Source organism: Vanellus vanellus (assembly GCF_965231255.1).
Source record: "Vanellus vanellus genome assembly, chromosome: Z".
Classification (NCBI taxonomy): domain Eukaryota; kingdom Metazoa; phylum Chordata; class Aves; order Charadriiformes; family Charadriidae; genus Vanellus; species Vanellus vanellus.
This window is the reverse complement of record NC_138908.1, coordinates 60,204,808-60,220,617: the sequence shown is the minus strand read 5'-3', so window position 1 is coordinate 60,220,617 and position 15,810 is coordinate 60,204,808. Positions and strand designations below refer to the sequence as shown.

The following is a 15,810-nucleotide window of genomic DNA, read 5'->3' as shown; positions in this document are numbered from 1 at the left end:
CCTAGCACAACTGAGGGAACAATGCAGAGGCGGAACTGAATGGACCAAATGCAGGAGCTCTGGAACATCTCTCTAAAGAACTCTGCAGGTGAGAGGCACGTTCATAGAAAGATGACACCAGGCAATCACCTTTCCTTGGCACAGGAGGGAGCTTGAGTGTTTAATTCAAAGCTTGGCATTCTGTTACAGCCAGGTTCCCTGAAATTCAGCACAGTGGAAGACTGGTTGAGATGTAGTTGAGGTCCCAGAGCATGCAGGTGTTCAGAAACTCATCTGAACAAGACAGAGATCATTCTTGCAAGGTATTTTAATGCTGCCCAGTTCACCATGCTGAACCAAGCCCAAAGAGTAGCTCTGCTGCCTTCTGTTTCTGGTCTGTTTTTCTCAAACACAGTTCAGAGCAAGCCATAATGCATCAAACAAAGGTCAGCAGCAACTCGGCTCCTGCTAATTATCCTTACCTACTACTAGCGAATCTTGCCGTTCAGGAATGGGTGCAGACATTTGCAAAATAGAACTAGAACGTGTTGTCACTCCATACTGAAGGCAGGCAGCTACCACTAACTTAAGGGCTGCACAGGGACAGAGGAGCTAAGAGGGCTGGATTTCTGAAGGGTCTGTCAAGAGCTGTGTCAGTTAAAAACATCTGTTGCATGCTTTTCCATGAAACTGCCTCTTTTGCATTTGCTGATAAGTAACGTCTGCATCTGGAAGATACCATTGCTGAGTGCGCTCACTCTCACAAAATAAGTACTCCTTGTATAAACCATGAATGATGATATATAACAGCAGTATAATCCCCCTGAAATCGGTCATTACCACAGTTAAACTGTTAGCCTATTAACTATCCTCAGTGTTGCCTTAGGGCTCTTAGCCGCTGGCTAAAACTGATTTTCATAGGGATTATACTTACATAAGGACCAGAGAGGGTCTAAATTAAGCTGTGGAGTGTTTGTTACCAGGCAGACAAAAAATTAACCATTTAAGTTCTCTATAACATATTTGGTCCCACTCTTAAGCACCCCTATCTGTGATGCTCTCAGAGTACAAATAAAGCCAATGATTTTGCAAACAAGTATTTTCCACAAAAGTAATATAAAACCAGAAATAAAAACACTACCTAATTATTTCTTTTTTGAAGCTCCAAACAGATTTAATTAAAATAAGCAAAGAAGTTGGTCTCTACTTAGCACCTCCATTAAAGAACTAAAACCAGAAACCGAAACTGTAACAGTACAAGATGAGCATTTAACATTCTTGCAGTGAACTGAATTCCCTTCAAACTACTTGCTTAGAAGCCCAGCAGTATTTAATATTTCTTGAAACCCAAATTCATCATTTATGCTTTTTGATGAAAAATTATACACAGCCAACATTATTGCTTTTATTACAAAATGTAAATAAATTCAAAAATTATAAATCTGAGTGTACAATTTCATTTAAAAATGAAGTCTAACTGACAGTTCTCTATGAGCTGGTGTCAGACGTGGGTAAGGAAATAGATGAAGAAGATGAAGAAGAAGATGGAGAATATTCATTATTTGTTATTGATGCTTTTTCTTCATATTTTGGAGGTGATTCAGAGGAGAGGTATAGCATCGGTAAAATATCTGAAGGTGAGCTGCTTCCAGAAATTGTATATATGGTTTCATAGTCTCTAACAGCAACTGTTCTTTCATCATCTGCAAGCTGTGCTCTATAAAACACAAAACTGCATATTAGCATAATTCATTTCTCTACAGTGAGTGAAATTCCACATAAACATACATGTATGCACACACTCCCTAAAAATCCCTGAAGCAAAGAACTTGCATAAGCATTAGAATTTCATTCTGTGGGCTACATTGTGACTCATATGAAAATTCTATTACTTCAGAGGGGAAGGGCAAACAAGCTCCCTTCTAACCTTTCACATCACCAGCCACAGCCTGGCTTATGGGTATTAGCTGCTTCTGGCAGGGCTATCTCACAATCTTATTAAATCTTCTTCTGATCCTTAGCTCCTAATGTATCTTCCCTTTTGTAGTCTATCATACACATACTGTCCTTACGACAGTTACTAGACTTGGAATTGCACTGCAAAAATCGTAATCCTTAGCCATTTAAGATCTTACATGAACGGTAACTTGAAACTTTTATTAAGCTTTCCAGCAACCCATGACAGACGTAAGAAGTAGCACTCCTGCTCAGAGCTGGAGAAACAGAAGCAACTGGGCACGACCAGACTGCTACGTTTCCAGTGACAGTTGAGGGCAGCCATCCTCTGACCGTCACAACTGGATCCCAATCGGTTGCACCCACGTGGTTCTGGTACCCTGCTCATCTTGTCCTGGAGCTGGCCCTCAGTGTATTGCTTCCCAAGGAAAGGGAAGAACTCCTCATTCCTCATGACTCGCTCCCAGAGCTGACTCTTGCCTTTGTGCATACATCTGTACCCCCACCAATACTGCATGAGAAGCAGGCACACAGAGCATAGCCACCTCATCTTCAGTGCTGTTACTGGTGTGTAAGGGTGTGTGCTTAAAAGAGAGAGAAGAGAACAAACTAGAAGACAAATGCTGAAGTGCTACACAACAGATTGCAGGGAAAAAAGCCACTCCTGGGATCAGACCATGATTCGGCTTGCTACAAGCTCTCTCATCCAGCACAGCCTCCACCACAGCACTTGCTGACAGAGCATGGAGCAATGGACTGAAGAGGCAAATCACATTTGCCTAGTAATCACCCACATATGGAATGGGTATTCCCTTCCAGCTTTGGGATCTTCAACCATGGCACTATGTTAGGAGGAACGAGGCCACTGCTTCTCCTCCATGAAAGGCCTTGGGAACCAATTTCCACTAGTCAAGATGCTGTGGCTACTACCAAGTGCTAAGCCATGGGAGAGCATGATCAAATGAAATACCTAGAAGCGGTATCAACTTACAGGGTCCTTTTGGGGACCCTTGGAAGCACGGAAGGGCAACAGCTAGAGCATCTCAGCCACAGAACATCAAAGCAGGAGGTCAGGGTTTCTACAACCAAGGTTGAGGCGTTTTGTCCACTCCACTAGAAACTGCCCCAACAAGCTGGGCCACAAACCGCCTCTTTGTGTACACATGTTCATAAGACAGAGAATTCCAGACAGGCAATCGATGACTGAATTGATGAGATCACAAAGTCTGGAGCACCAAAACTGGACAATGGTAGATTGAGGGACTTTGCAGGGGACTTTGTAGGAGAATGAGTGAAGGAAAGAGGGGTCACCCGGTGTACCCACCAGCAGGGACAGCCCACAAGAAGCCTAACTAACTAGCTTTTCCCCCACCGCCCTTTGTTTTTTCTTTTTCAGTGCAGGATGTGCTGCTTGCATTCTTTCACACTCTTTGATAATCCACACATTTTACCAAGCACATGGGCAGGCAGCCCACATCTGAACTCAGGGCCTGAAATTAAGAGGGTAGAGAGGACTTGTGGCCCTCAGTTTTGTGCATTGTACTTTTACAGACAGGTGGTACAAGAGTCACTGTCTCTCAGCTGCTTGTAAGGCTACAGCAGGACAGGTATGCTTCTGTATTTCTCCCAATTATCCACTCCAGCCTGGTCTTCTAAATATATTTAAACTGAAATGTTTTTTAAGGGTAGCCTTGGACCATATTTGAATTAGACATCTCAGGCCTACCAGAGGTCCAGCTTCACAGCCAGGGCAAGTAATTTCTCCACATACATCCATTTGCTTTGTATGTACATCTGTGATGTAAATACCAGAAGGGAGTTACAGCACACACTGGAGCTGTAGCACAGACAGGCTCAGCATGGTGCCCAGCTCCAGGACTAGCAGCAGCTGGTATGAAACATCTTCCAGCTGTGGATGCCTTCACCCAGCCCAACAAGAACACAAAGACTTCATGTAAATGCCTTCTTTCAGCAGCAGGAGTTTATTTTCTCTCCTGCCTGCTCTGGGTGTCCTTTCACTGCAGTAGTATAGCTCTGAGAGCTGGTATATTTCACTTGCAATCTGAGAACAGGCAAAGACTTTTATACTTCAAAAAATAAAAGGTTTCTTCACACAACACTTCGTGCCTGGTCATGAGAGCCACTGCTCTCTGGAAAGCACTTTTGCTTGATCAACCCTGACATCTTCTCATCCCTGCATCCACCCTTGTCATCCTGACTAGGCAGGTGTTTAGGGCACTGAGTCAACAGATTCTCATCAGCTTTGTACAAAAAGTACCCTCTCCAAAACAACTTAAGTGGGAAACCAGCAGACTAAATGAATTATGTGTATAGCTGGAGTGTATTCGCCATTGCATCCCTCAGCATAAGTCATCAACCTCAAGTTGGATCTCAGCTAGCAGGAACCAATCACCAAGTGTCTCCCTTCCTTAGGTGGTATGTACACGATCATCTTTTTGTTTGGGGTCCAGTTTATTCATTGTTTAAAAAAAAGTGATTCTGAGAAAAGGCAGAAGGACAGTCTGGCTTGTGGTAATAGCAACAAAAGGAGGCAGCTACTGTCTCCAGCAAAGATGGGGAGAAAATGTTTGGAGGAGGGCATTAGGAAATGGAAGGCAATATGAGGAGTTGTTGATGGTGACTGACTAGAGAACAGAGTGCCTCGCACAGTGGGGCTGAGCCTCAAGAATCCACCAGGTATACTTCAAAGAATGACTAAAAAAACCACAGACATAGCTGCTCACAGCATGGTAACAAGAATAAGCACCATTGCTAACACAAGTATCCTCCTCCTGTGGCATTTAGGTCTTTGGGCAGGAAGAGGGTTTGTGCTTGCTTGCTTCAAAAGGAAGATTAGCACTAGAGTTTTGAAGAAATACTGACATGAGGCACACAGCTGGTACAGCTGGTTATGGAATGCACTGCCTCACGTGAGTGGAGAAGTCTGGAGTATAGTGGAATGCTATTAAAGCAATGGTCCAACAACTACTACAAACAGACACAGCCAGGCAGGCTGGAGCTCTTGCTGCAGTGATGGTGCTTAGGGTGCAGCATGTAGAGTCTTGTAAACTAAAGTCATCCAATGAAAAAGTCCCACACCACCTACAGACTCACAGATCAAAACCAAGCTGACACAGAACCTTCCAAAAGGTAAAGCCAAGTCTATTCTGGATCATTAATCACCTGAAAATAAGTTGGGGGCTCTAGGCAAATGGCATGTAGCTCTCCTGGCCAGATCTAGTTCTGGCTCCTAATATGTGGCCCTTGCAGTGACCTCTTTCACCCTCAAGTTAGCAGCCCACTGGTGGTAACCCAGAGGTGATAAATAACCCTGCAAGTTCTTGTGGTGTAGACAGCTCTTCAGTCAGTCAGCAGCCCTTGCTCCCCAAGCTTGGTGGTGGCAACATCCAGCAAGTCAGCTGTACTCAATGTATGGCAGAGTGGCTGCATAGGTAAGGTATATCTTGAGATGAAGCTGGCATTGCAACCTGCCTTTTAAGTTCCCTGGAGCCATTTGCTCTTCTCCTGCAATATCAAGGTATCCTTTTATCTTGACACACTGCCACAGCAGGAATAAGACAGACCAGCACAGCAGGTCTCACTTCCTGAAGGCAGTGAGACAAGGGTCACAGGGAGAATAAAACACACTGAAGTGGCATTTCCAGGGTCACGGGGCCTTTGAACAGGTGTCATGAAGGGCTTGCCGCATTGGTTCTGCAGAGGCTTCCTAAAATCTGGTATTGTGAATGCCATGTCACCAGGGCACTGCTGTCAGGGGCACCTTCTTTTGGAAGAAATCCAATCTAAGTATATTTAAATAAGGCCACCGATTTAAGGCTTTGTTTTTCCTTCAGAAGTTCTTTTCTGTCATAATAAACTGGTAAGAATTTAACCCTCTTGAAGGACACTCTGGGGTTTGTGATTCCCCTTTTATACTAGGATATTTTAATGCCATTTCAAGTAAGGTATCTGAAGTAAGTCGACTAGAAAACTTTGTAGTGCCCAGTAGAGAGTTCATTCACAGTGATTACTTAAGAACACAGTCTTGGATACCTTGAGAAACATCTCAGACTTCCAAAGACAGAGAAGAAAACAGTCTTACCCATCACTGAAGATAGAGTGGTATGGTGGAGGATTTTCACTTGTAGGCAAACCACTCGACATAAGACAATGCGTCACAGTTGGTGACACAGGGTCAGCAAAATAAGGAGGTGGTGGAGGTGGGAATACCATTACAGCATCACCTAGAAAAAAAACCACCAATTACTACCTCTGAAAAATTGTGCACCACTGTTTATTCCAACTGTATCCTAGAATATTTCCTGTCTCTGCAATTACGGTACTTGTATTTGTCTAGCTTTTAAGATAAAGTGCAATGATCCCACTGTTGTATTCAGGGCTGTTAAAGTAGATTGGAGGTACGTTCAAAACCAAAATTATCCCAAAATAAAGATGCAGCATATTCATAAATGGAAGATTTCATTTAGAAAATACAGCTGGGGAGGAGGAGTGTTCCATCTACTTAAGAGGCAAAAATCACTTCACTGTTCACAGTTACTGTGGGCTCATTTTAAGGGTAGGTAGGTATGTAGCTTTCCTCACATATCTAAAATAGGGCGGTTTAAGTTTCTCCACATCTACTACAGTGTTATAACATAAGTACTTAAATTGTTAATGGTTTTGATGACCGATTCTGTGTGTGTTGACAGTTTCCCTACAAAATTACTCATAGCTGAAGGCACACTACTAACATCAGTACTTGGATGCTATTGATACATAATCCACCATTAAGTGTACTGTTCAGCATATCTGCCAATTTCAACTTTTAATTGAGGAGTTTCAAATAAATTAATTTTTCGTAAACAGAAAGTTTGTATCAGTCACTGAGCTTGCATAATTTATATAAACATTCGCAGCTGCCTGGCACCTTTTTTCCTTTGTAATTCGTGTGCAGGGAAAGGTCAGGGAGCATCAAAAATGTTGACTGAGGTTGGGGGTGTTTTCTAGCTGAGTCACCACTGTTTCAGAATGTCACTGTGCCAACCAGACCTCAGCCTTCAGCCTTTCAGTTTTACTTTTCCTGATGGAAGTATAAAAGAAATCCACTAATTTTACTTTCTCACCTTTAAAAACAATCTGAATTCCTTTCTACAACCCTGGTTGCTGGAAAACTAACTTGTGTTTCTGAGGATCACCAGATTACAGGTCTGTATGCTGGTCTGACAGGCAGAAGGAAAAAAGTTTTGCATAATGAATTTCAAGTCCAGTCAGTCAGATGACAGTGAAGCAATACTTATTAATCCTTTCTGAGAGCTAGAAAGTTACCAGAATAGTCTATGCATAGAATGTATTCATGGATTATTAAAAGCAGGGCTATATGCAGGGGAGCATTCCTTGCTAACATACCACATTTACTCAAATACTGTGCAATTAACAGAAGCATCTTGCAATTGCATGTCTGACTGACTGAAGATGTGGCTATGATTAAAAAAAATGCAATACACTGCTTATGAATCAGATTCTCCCATTTAAGGGGTCAGAGCTCAAGGCTAAAATAAATCTTAAATAGAGCCACAGAAGTCATTAGACCTGTGATTTGCAGTGTCAGCTACACCCTTTGGGAAAGGAAGTGGGATTGGACTAATTTGTGTCAAGTTATGTGGCTTCTTTTGGACAGACAGTCAGACCTTTCTTTTCACACCAAGGGAGAGGTTTTGTCTTTGAGAGAAAGGTAACTGAACTGACCATACAGAAAACATACAAGACAAAGCAACATTCTTCTGTTTTGGCTGGTTTGACACGCCAGAACTAACATGCTTAGAACTCAAATGAGTAATATTCAGAGGTAAATCATTAGTGGAAAAAAAAACAAAAACAAACCTACTAACTCTAAAATATAAAGTTCACACATTATTTACCCACCTACTGTAACCTGAAAAGATTCAGGGCTCTGAGGATGTTCTTCACTTTCGCAAGATTCTTGGCTGAGATTTAAGTTTTGTTTCTTTTTAACATGAGCTATCACGAAGAAACACAACCCAGTGAGCACAATCAAAGGTCCCATGATTTGAAGTGACAGGAATCCACAGCCCTGGAGGTCCACATCAGAACTGCCGGTGTGGTTGAGCTGTATGCTGTGCCAGCCGGGGCTGCAGCCAGGAACCCAAATGCCCAGGATGCTAATTAGCATTCCACTAGTTAAAAACAGGAACCCAAATATAAGAAACTGGGCAAACTGACATCTCCCATGACAAAAAACAAGGCTGTACACCTGCTCATTTTGCAATTGTCTTTGTCTTATATACAGCCTGGCCCTTGATCGTGCCAGTAAAACACAAACCAGTCCAGTTACAGCCAGCAGGGGCCCAGCAGCCTTAAGGACCTCATTACAGTCACTGAAGGTTCCAGATGGGCATGACTGGAGAATAAAAACCGAAAGCAGGAATCCAGCGCAGAGCAACACAGCTCCAAAAACAAAAAGGAAAAAAATAAGTTTCCCATGTTGTCCATTATTTCCTTCACCTCCTGGTGCAGGAACAGCCACTGGATACATTACAACAGAATCTCCTCAAGCAGATGAGTTGGGGGTTTTTGTTTGTTTTTTTTTTTCCCCGTTAGCATTAAGTGGCAGAAAACTACAGTAGATCTGTGAACATGAAAATACACGAATCAAAAGAAGAAAAAAAACCAGTGGTACTAGCTACATTATAATATTTACTTCTGTATTTGCTACTCAGCCTATATTGTACACTCTCAGTGTTATTTGCTGTTTTGTAGTACCTCCATTATGTATTAAAGGGCCTAACCAATTTGCTGCCATTGAATGCCAATGAAAAGACAGAACTTGCTTTACAGTTAGACTGAAAACAACTGTAATAGCTCTTGCACAGCTAAATGAATTGTTTCTTTAGCTACACAGTCTTATGATCAAAGGGACATTATTTTAAAAGGCTGAATCTTGGGGACACAGACAGGCTAGCTTTTCTCCTGAAAACAGAAAGCTAGTGGAAATCTCTGCAGTGAACAGCAGGAAGTGACAGCTCTTGAGAGAAAGAACTTTAATGCAAACGAGTATTGATGACTATTGGACTTTTTACCAAGTAAATCTCCTAATACATACCTTTTCAAAGCATATAAATCTCGCTTCTCCTTCCACTGGCAATAGTCTTTTCTGTTTCTCTCCTTAAATCAGCTTCCGGTCTTATACAGCTGCAAGAGCAAGTACACAGAAGATTTTTGGTTCCGTTCTGAAAAGACAATAAAAAAAGAAAAAAGCCGTTCTAAAGACCATGTACTTCCAAGTCTCACTGATTCCACAGTTAGAGTTGGTAAGCATACTGATCCCACACTTCCTTTCAACTTCCCCTACTCCCAAATCCTTTGTCTGTGCTCCAAGAAAGCAGTAAAAAGAAATACAACAAAGGTGGCTCCCAGAAGGCTTCTGAGCTCACAGACGTCTAGATTCAGAAGTAAAACAGAAGGAAACAGAAACTAGTGCTGAGGCCAATAACAGTCCATATGGTAGCATGGATGACAAATCTGCTGCATGTGAACAAACAGGGACAGGGAAAGCCTGACTGAAAGTTAGGACAAAGTGCCATTCAGTGAGCTCTAGAAAAAAAAATATTTCTGCCATTACCCACAAGGAAGTTTGTGCTTCTCTGACACTCTGGTCTACAAGGCTCACATGGACAACCTGTACTGCATACTATGGTGACTAACAACCACAGAGATCTCGGTCCAAGTTGCTACCATCCATCAAAAGCCAACCTGAAACCTAGGGGAATTTCAGATTATTGAAAATAACAAGTCTGGGTGGACCATGAGAAAGCTGTCCCCTACCAAGTGTAGGAGGTACTCAAGCATGCTCATACTGCAGTATTTTAACACTGCCCTCTTCCCCTCACCAGCAGTCTCCCATGACATACAACTTCATCTACGACTTGGATAGATCAGGAAGGATATATAGAGACTGGGAGAGTTTGTCACAGATGGAAGCAGGGAATTGGCTTAGTTACTGCTGTTTGTTAGTTAACCTTCAGCCTTTCCTCTACCAGCTTCCACTGCCCTGCTACTAATTCAGATGACTGGAAGCTAAAACGCAAGTTAGATTGACTCTTCCTTACATATGCCTCAACAACAGTTATTCCACAAGAAAAAAAAAAGTATTATATGATTTCTGGAAGCAAACTGTTGAACATGTGTCAGCCACAACAAGCTTGGCATCACTCCCCAGTAACTGCAGTGCCCCATTGGGATGAAAACAAAACACAACCATAAAACCCACTAGTCACTCAAATACATAATTATTCATCTGCAATGCAAGGCAATCTATCGAGTCACTTTACTGAGCCACTTGTAAGAGTAGGACCCAATTAAAGAATTGGCTGAGCAGATACATGAATGAGAAGTTATTAGATGTTTTACTGCTGAACACCAAACCAGCCCCCAGCAGCACAAGAGAAAGAGAGAACCGTGTGGGTAAAAGGCTCAACAAGCACAAGACCTGATGGGCAAGGAAACAGGCTACATCACAGGTCAAGGCAGCCACTGCAGGGAGCAACAAAGTCTCCCAGCTGGCTACCTCAAATAGCAAAACTGAGGGACCTCCATTAATGCATCCATTACTGTGGTCAGTTAATTTGTAAACTATGTCTGCTAAGTGTTTCTTCACTGCTCTAAATTCAGTCTATCCCTCTACTAAGATTGGCTTGAAAAACTGCTAACTGAGGCTCCCTTGGTAAGAAGGGTCACAGCTTCACTCTGGAAAAAAAGTGATTATAAAGAGCGCTAAAGATAGGACAGTATCTCATGAAAAATAAATTAAAGAAATTTTTACAGACTTCAAACTGGAAACCTTTAGCCAAGCACACTTCCAATACTGCATGAGCTGAAGTCAGTTTGAAGGCTCTACTTCTGAGCAGATAAAATGCATTAGATTGGTCAGTCCTCCTTCCTCAATTTAACTGTTTTTTTCTAAGTTAATAAAAATTGTTTCTCATAACTGCATATGCTCCTTTATGTCTAGAAATTTTCCCCATTTTCATAATTGATCTGAAGTGGCTCAGATTTACTGCCCTACCAACAAATGTACAAGACTGAGTAAAGGGCCTCTGAAATAATAATAATAATAAAAAAAAGACCAACAAAAAACCAACTAGCAAAGCCCAGTTTCAGACACAACTGTCTTCTGCTGAGGCACATTAACCATTATAACAGCAATATACTATAATTAGAGAGAACTCCAAATCCTTTCTTTGCAGTTCCCTCTAGGGAAGAAAACATGCATATAAGTACAAGTAAATTAGGATAAAAAGAAATAATGTGAAGGGAAAAAAATTCAAACATTTAACCCTTAAATGAAAAATCTAGAGATTTGTTCTCATTACTCCAACACAGTACCTGCTTCTCTTCCACCAATCTTCTTGTTATGAGATTAAGTTGAAACACACATTAGAAACGAAGCATGTGCATATTTTCTTAATTCTTTCAGGCCACAAAAGAAGGAACATTCAGAGCAGTCTGTTGCGGCTTTGAAGATAAAAGCCACAGATTTTATACTGCAAAATCCAAGGGAGGACTAATTTTCATTTATGCTACCACCAAATTTTAATAGAAAACCCAATGATTAAACTGTATTTCTTGTGTTTCAAGAAAAAGTATTTTAAGAAAGAAACAAGCCTTATATTGACTATGTGCTTGAAATACTTCCAGTTAGATCTGATATCTCCCCAAGCATATTGACATAAGGGAATTTTCCCTTCATATTGCACTGAAGTCTGAGAGCAGACATCGAAATACCAGGTCAGAAACTGCTAGAACAAAATCCAGTAGTGTGGAGGCAGTTAAGTATGAGGGAAGAGGGAATTGGAAACATAGCTTGTAAAGGAAGTCTGGTTATGAGCTTAACTTAAATGATATAGTGCTTTACCCTTTTGTAAGTCTGTCCCATGCCAGGTACATAGAATAGGAAATAACATCACAATTTCTTGTCATTTTTCTGTGTAACACTTGTAGTACAACTTTCACATTATGAACACCTCCAAGGATTTTAAAATACCAGTTTTAATGATGAACCTGGGACTTCAAGCTTTCTGTTTGAACCTTTAGAGTTCATACTGTCCAAGATTTCCACTGCAAACACCACGGCCATAAATTTACTCCCCCTTACACATATGAAATTTGATAGCCTCATGCAGTCATATAAATTCAGGAACTGGGGATCAAAAGAAAAAAGCACTGGAAGAATTAAAACACTGCTGTCCCTCTGTTTTATGTTTCCCTGAGTAGGCCCCATTTCTGCTCTTTCACTTGCAAAAGCACCCAAATAATTTCATGCAGAAGGATCAGGTCTAGTCTGTGTAGTTATTTCAAGAACTGCAATACCTTGTCAGTTGTGGTCCACAACGGAAATCCCAATTTAAGTCACAAGCCATCCTTTTCAAGAGTTCACCATTTATGTGTTTTCACCCATCCTTCCAGTTTTCAAACTGCTACTGGGAAGTTGCCACTGCCATTGTGAGATTCCTCCCCCTCCCAGGTTTCAAATTAAGCCATGGCTCCTGATAGGACAAGCTACCTGGAAGAAAAGTCCTCTCAACTTAATTCATTTTAACTTCCATGTCAAAACATGAAGGGCTTTCTACTTCTTCTCACTCCCTGTATCTAATTTCCTCCTCCACTCACATCTGCCTCTGTACCCATGCCATTTTCTGTTCTTTATCATATCACAGTTTGCCCCCCTGGATGGTACTCTTAACATTCAGCATTAGTACCCATCCATGAGAACAGCTGGTTAAACTGAATAAACTGGAGTTTGCCACCTTCATCCCCACACTCGTCCCTCCCCATGGTATTTTTTCATCACGTGCATGAAGAGCTAGGGGGAAATACCTGACAGGATGTACTTTCAAGCAACATTAAGACTACAAGCACTAGCAAGTTTTGAGAAGCCAAATATATCCAATTCAACCTCTTGCATATGCAGTCTCTAATTAGTGCCTGACAGTGCTCTCACCTCATGGAGCACACAACTCTGATATCCCAGGAGGAAGACTTCCAAGACTTAGATGCTGTGAGAAAAGATCCCTAAGCAGGGAGCAGATGCCACAGAAAGAAACCGTCCATATGGACAGACAAAATTATTGTGTCAGCTCACAGTATAAGAAGGGTAACACTATGCTGTTATTTACAATCATTGCAGGTGGGGCAGGAGTCAGCATCTGGAGAAGTGCTGGAAAGCAGCTGCTGCAGGAATTTCCACAAAGTGGAATGAATCCTGCCCGTCTCCAGACACATGTGCACCAGGGATCCTTCTCACCACAAAGTGGCAGAATTAGGGATTCTAACTTGTGCCAGACAGAACTGTGCTCTGTGAAGAAGCTGCCAACTACGATCTCTGTGGGCTAAAAGAAAAAATCAGCTAGATTAAAAGCTGGTCCACAGGTGTCCCCCACTAACTTTGATGGGGAAGAAGAGTCCTGCTGCCACAGTAGATGCGAGGACCCCAAGAGGGTGTCTGGACACAGAGAGGAGCTTGGAAAGCAAAGTCTGGTAACCCACTGGTTGGTTGCCATGCAGGAAACTAGGACAGCACCTAGATTCAACAACGGGCTCTGAAGGGTCTCGTGCATGTGGATGGGATGCTTTTTACACACTGGTGGCACATCAGAGCTGAGACAAAGTAGCTCCTGTTTTCTGGAGTACCTGCAGGGAGACTGGGGAGAAGTTAGACGGACACAGTTAAAGCCTAACCTGACCTTCTTCAAACAGGTAATGCAAGACAGAGAAATTTCTGGCAGTTCCTGGGAAGGTCTGTCGCACGGCAGCTGATGTACCTCAAAGCAGCAAAGGCACAAGGAGACTTACAGAACTCTGAGAGGATATGACTGTGACCATCAGGAAAATATAGGACTCCAAAAGCTGCCCAAAGCCTTCCTGTCCCCGTTTCCTGAGGTTGGCCTGGGGCATTAAACCACAACCAACTCACAGATAAACAATTAAGCTCTACTCCACCTGGGGAAAAAGCAGCATCCGATGGCATACCCTTCCTCACGCACCAGCCCACCAGGCATGCTTTCTTCTAAGTCAGGACGTCTTCTAAATCACACTAAGGTCTTCAATACCATGGACCATGCCACAAAAGCACAGCTCCCACCCATCGTGCAGGAGGTAGGAGTGGGGCAGGGCAGCCTGTCCACCACCTCCCCGTGAGGAAGCAGCACCTGGCCCGTGCGGGGCCACCCCAGCGAGAGCCTCCTCGCCAGCACCCCCCCAGCAGCAGCCACCAGCAGCAACCGGCCCTTCACATGTCAGCAGAACAATCCGTAGGGACGCCTTCGGAGACATCCCATCCCCTCACAGGGGTGGCACAAAGGTCATGGCGGGGAAGCTTTGTGGGGAGCGGTGGGCTCTCCAGGGAGGATATAAAGAGACTTTTCTTACCGCAGGGCGTTAATGCCCTGGATAAGCGAGGCGCAGAGGCACAGCCCCAGCCTCCACCCTTGAGGGGAGTGAAAGACACGGCGGTGGCAGCGGCCGAGCCGGCGGCAGCCGCCGGGAGACGCCGCACAAACCCACCTCCCCGCCCGCCCGCTGCAGTCCCCTCACCGTAGGGACCAGCCGCCCTCCGGCAACGCCCGCCTCCCCACAGAAAGCCCGCCCGCCGGAGGCCCCCCCCCCTCCCCTACGTGCCCTGCCTTTCCTCACCCCCGGAGAACCGGCCGGGGGGACCGCCCGCCATTTTCGCGCCGGCCCGCTCGCTTTCATCAACCCGCGGCGGAACCTGTGCCGACCCCGGCGCCATGGCGGAACGCAGCGAGGGGGGTGCCTCCGCGCACCACGGCACGGCCTCAGGGCCCGAGCCAGCCACCCCTGGCGGTGTGCAGAGCGCAGCGGAGCAGGTGCGGGAAAGTGTTGGCGGTGAAGGTCTCCTAGCGCCCGCCCCTTACCTGGCTGCGGTGCGAAGGACTGGCGCGGCGTGGCTGGCGCCGCTATTTAAGCATCTGCGCCAGGCAGCGCGCACCTGGGCGGTGGCGGCGCAAGGCAGGGCCGGGCTGAGCCGAGCCGAGCCGTCCCGGCGGACCGTGGACGCGGCGGCGGCTGCTGCGGCACCGCCTCTCGCGGTGCTGAGCGCCCCGCCCGGCGACGACCTTGTCCGGCCGGCGTCGGCCCTCGCCCGCCCCGCCCCGCCCCGCCCCGCCCCGCCCCGCCGCAGCCAGGGCGCTTCCCGCCCTCCCGCGGCCCTCAGGGTGGGGGCAGCCGCGGCTCCGTCCCCACAGGCCGGACCCGCCTCGGGGGACTGTGCCGGGGTTGGAGCGCTGCCCGCTGCCCTGGCGGGTGAGGAGGAGGTGCGAGGCGACGCCATGTTAGTCACCCCCCTGGAGGCGCTGAGGTAACCCGGCGTCCCTGGGCGCTGACGGCCAGGCTGAGGACATCCCACCGGCGGGTTGTAAGGCGGCTCGGCGGTGGTGGAGTGTGGTGTGGTGTGCCGCCCGGCCGGGAGATTTCCCAGCTGAGGGGCTGGAGTGCGGGCGCAGGTCGCCGGGCAGGGCCATTGTGGGCCTCTCTGGAGGCGTGTGTACATGGCAGAGGCCTCGTGTGCCCCTGAAATACCGGTGCCTTCGAGATGAGATGGGCAAGCAGCCCTCTCAGGGAGGTTGTGCTGTGTCTTCTGTTTCAGGAGCTCTTCTTGTAGTCATTTTAGCCTTACCAACATTAGGGTTCCGCACACTTGGGATCTTGCTGGGCATTACAGACAGGCCGAGCGTAGATGCGACTGTTTTCCTTCAGTGGTGGGCCAGTTCCGCCACTGGAAATGGGAGAAGATGCTTTCTCCCTTACTTGCTAGGTGGAGGCAGTGTGGAGGATGAAACT

At 45.2% G+C, this 15,810-nt stretch overlaps 1 protein-coding gene across 2 annotated transcripts; it reads right to left on the bottom strand.

Annotated features, from left to right (window-relative positions):
- Positions 1-965: 965 nt before the first annotated feature.
- TMEM171 (transmembrane protein 171) lies at positions 966-15,044 on the bottom strand. 2 transcript variants are annotated; one of them, XM_082497706.1, is made up of 5 exons: positions 14,886-15,044; positions 9,056-9,182; positions 7,858-8,581; positions 6,038-6,179; positions 966-1,696 (listed from the first exon to the last, which is right to left on the bottom strand). In XM_082497706.1, exons 3-5 carry the CDS (start codon positions 8,486-8,488, stop codon positions 1,468-1,470), a joined length of 1,002 nt encoding a protein of 333 aa, XP_082353832.1. In that variant the 5' UTR covers positions 8,489-8,581; positions 9,056-9,182; positions 14,886-15,044; the 3' UTR covers positions 966-1,467. The 2 variants fall into 2 exon arrangements, with proteins under 2 accessions (XP_082353832.1, XP_082353833.1); XM_082497707.1 differs by lacking the exon at positions 14,886-15,044 and having other exon boundaries at positions 9,056-9,227.
- Positions 15,045-15,810: the final 766 nt, after the last annotated feature.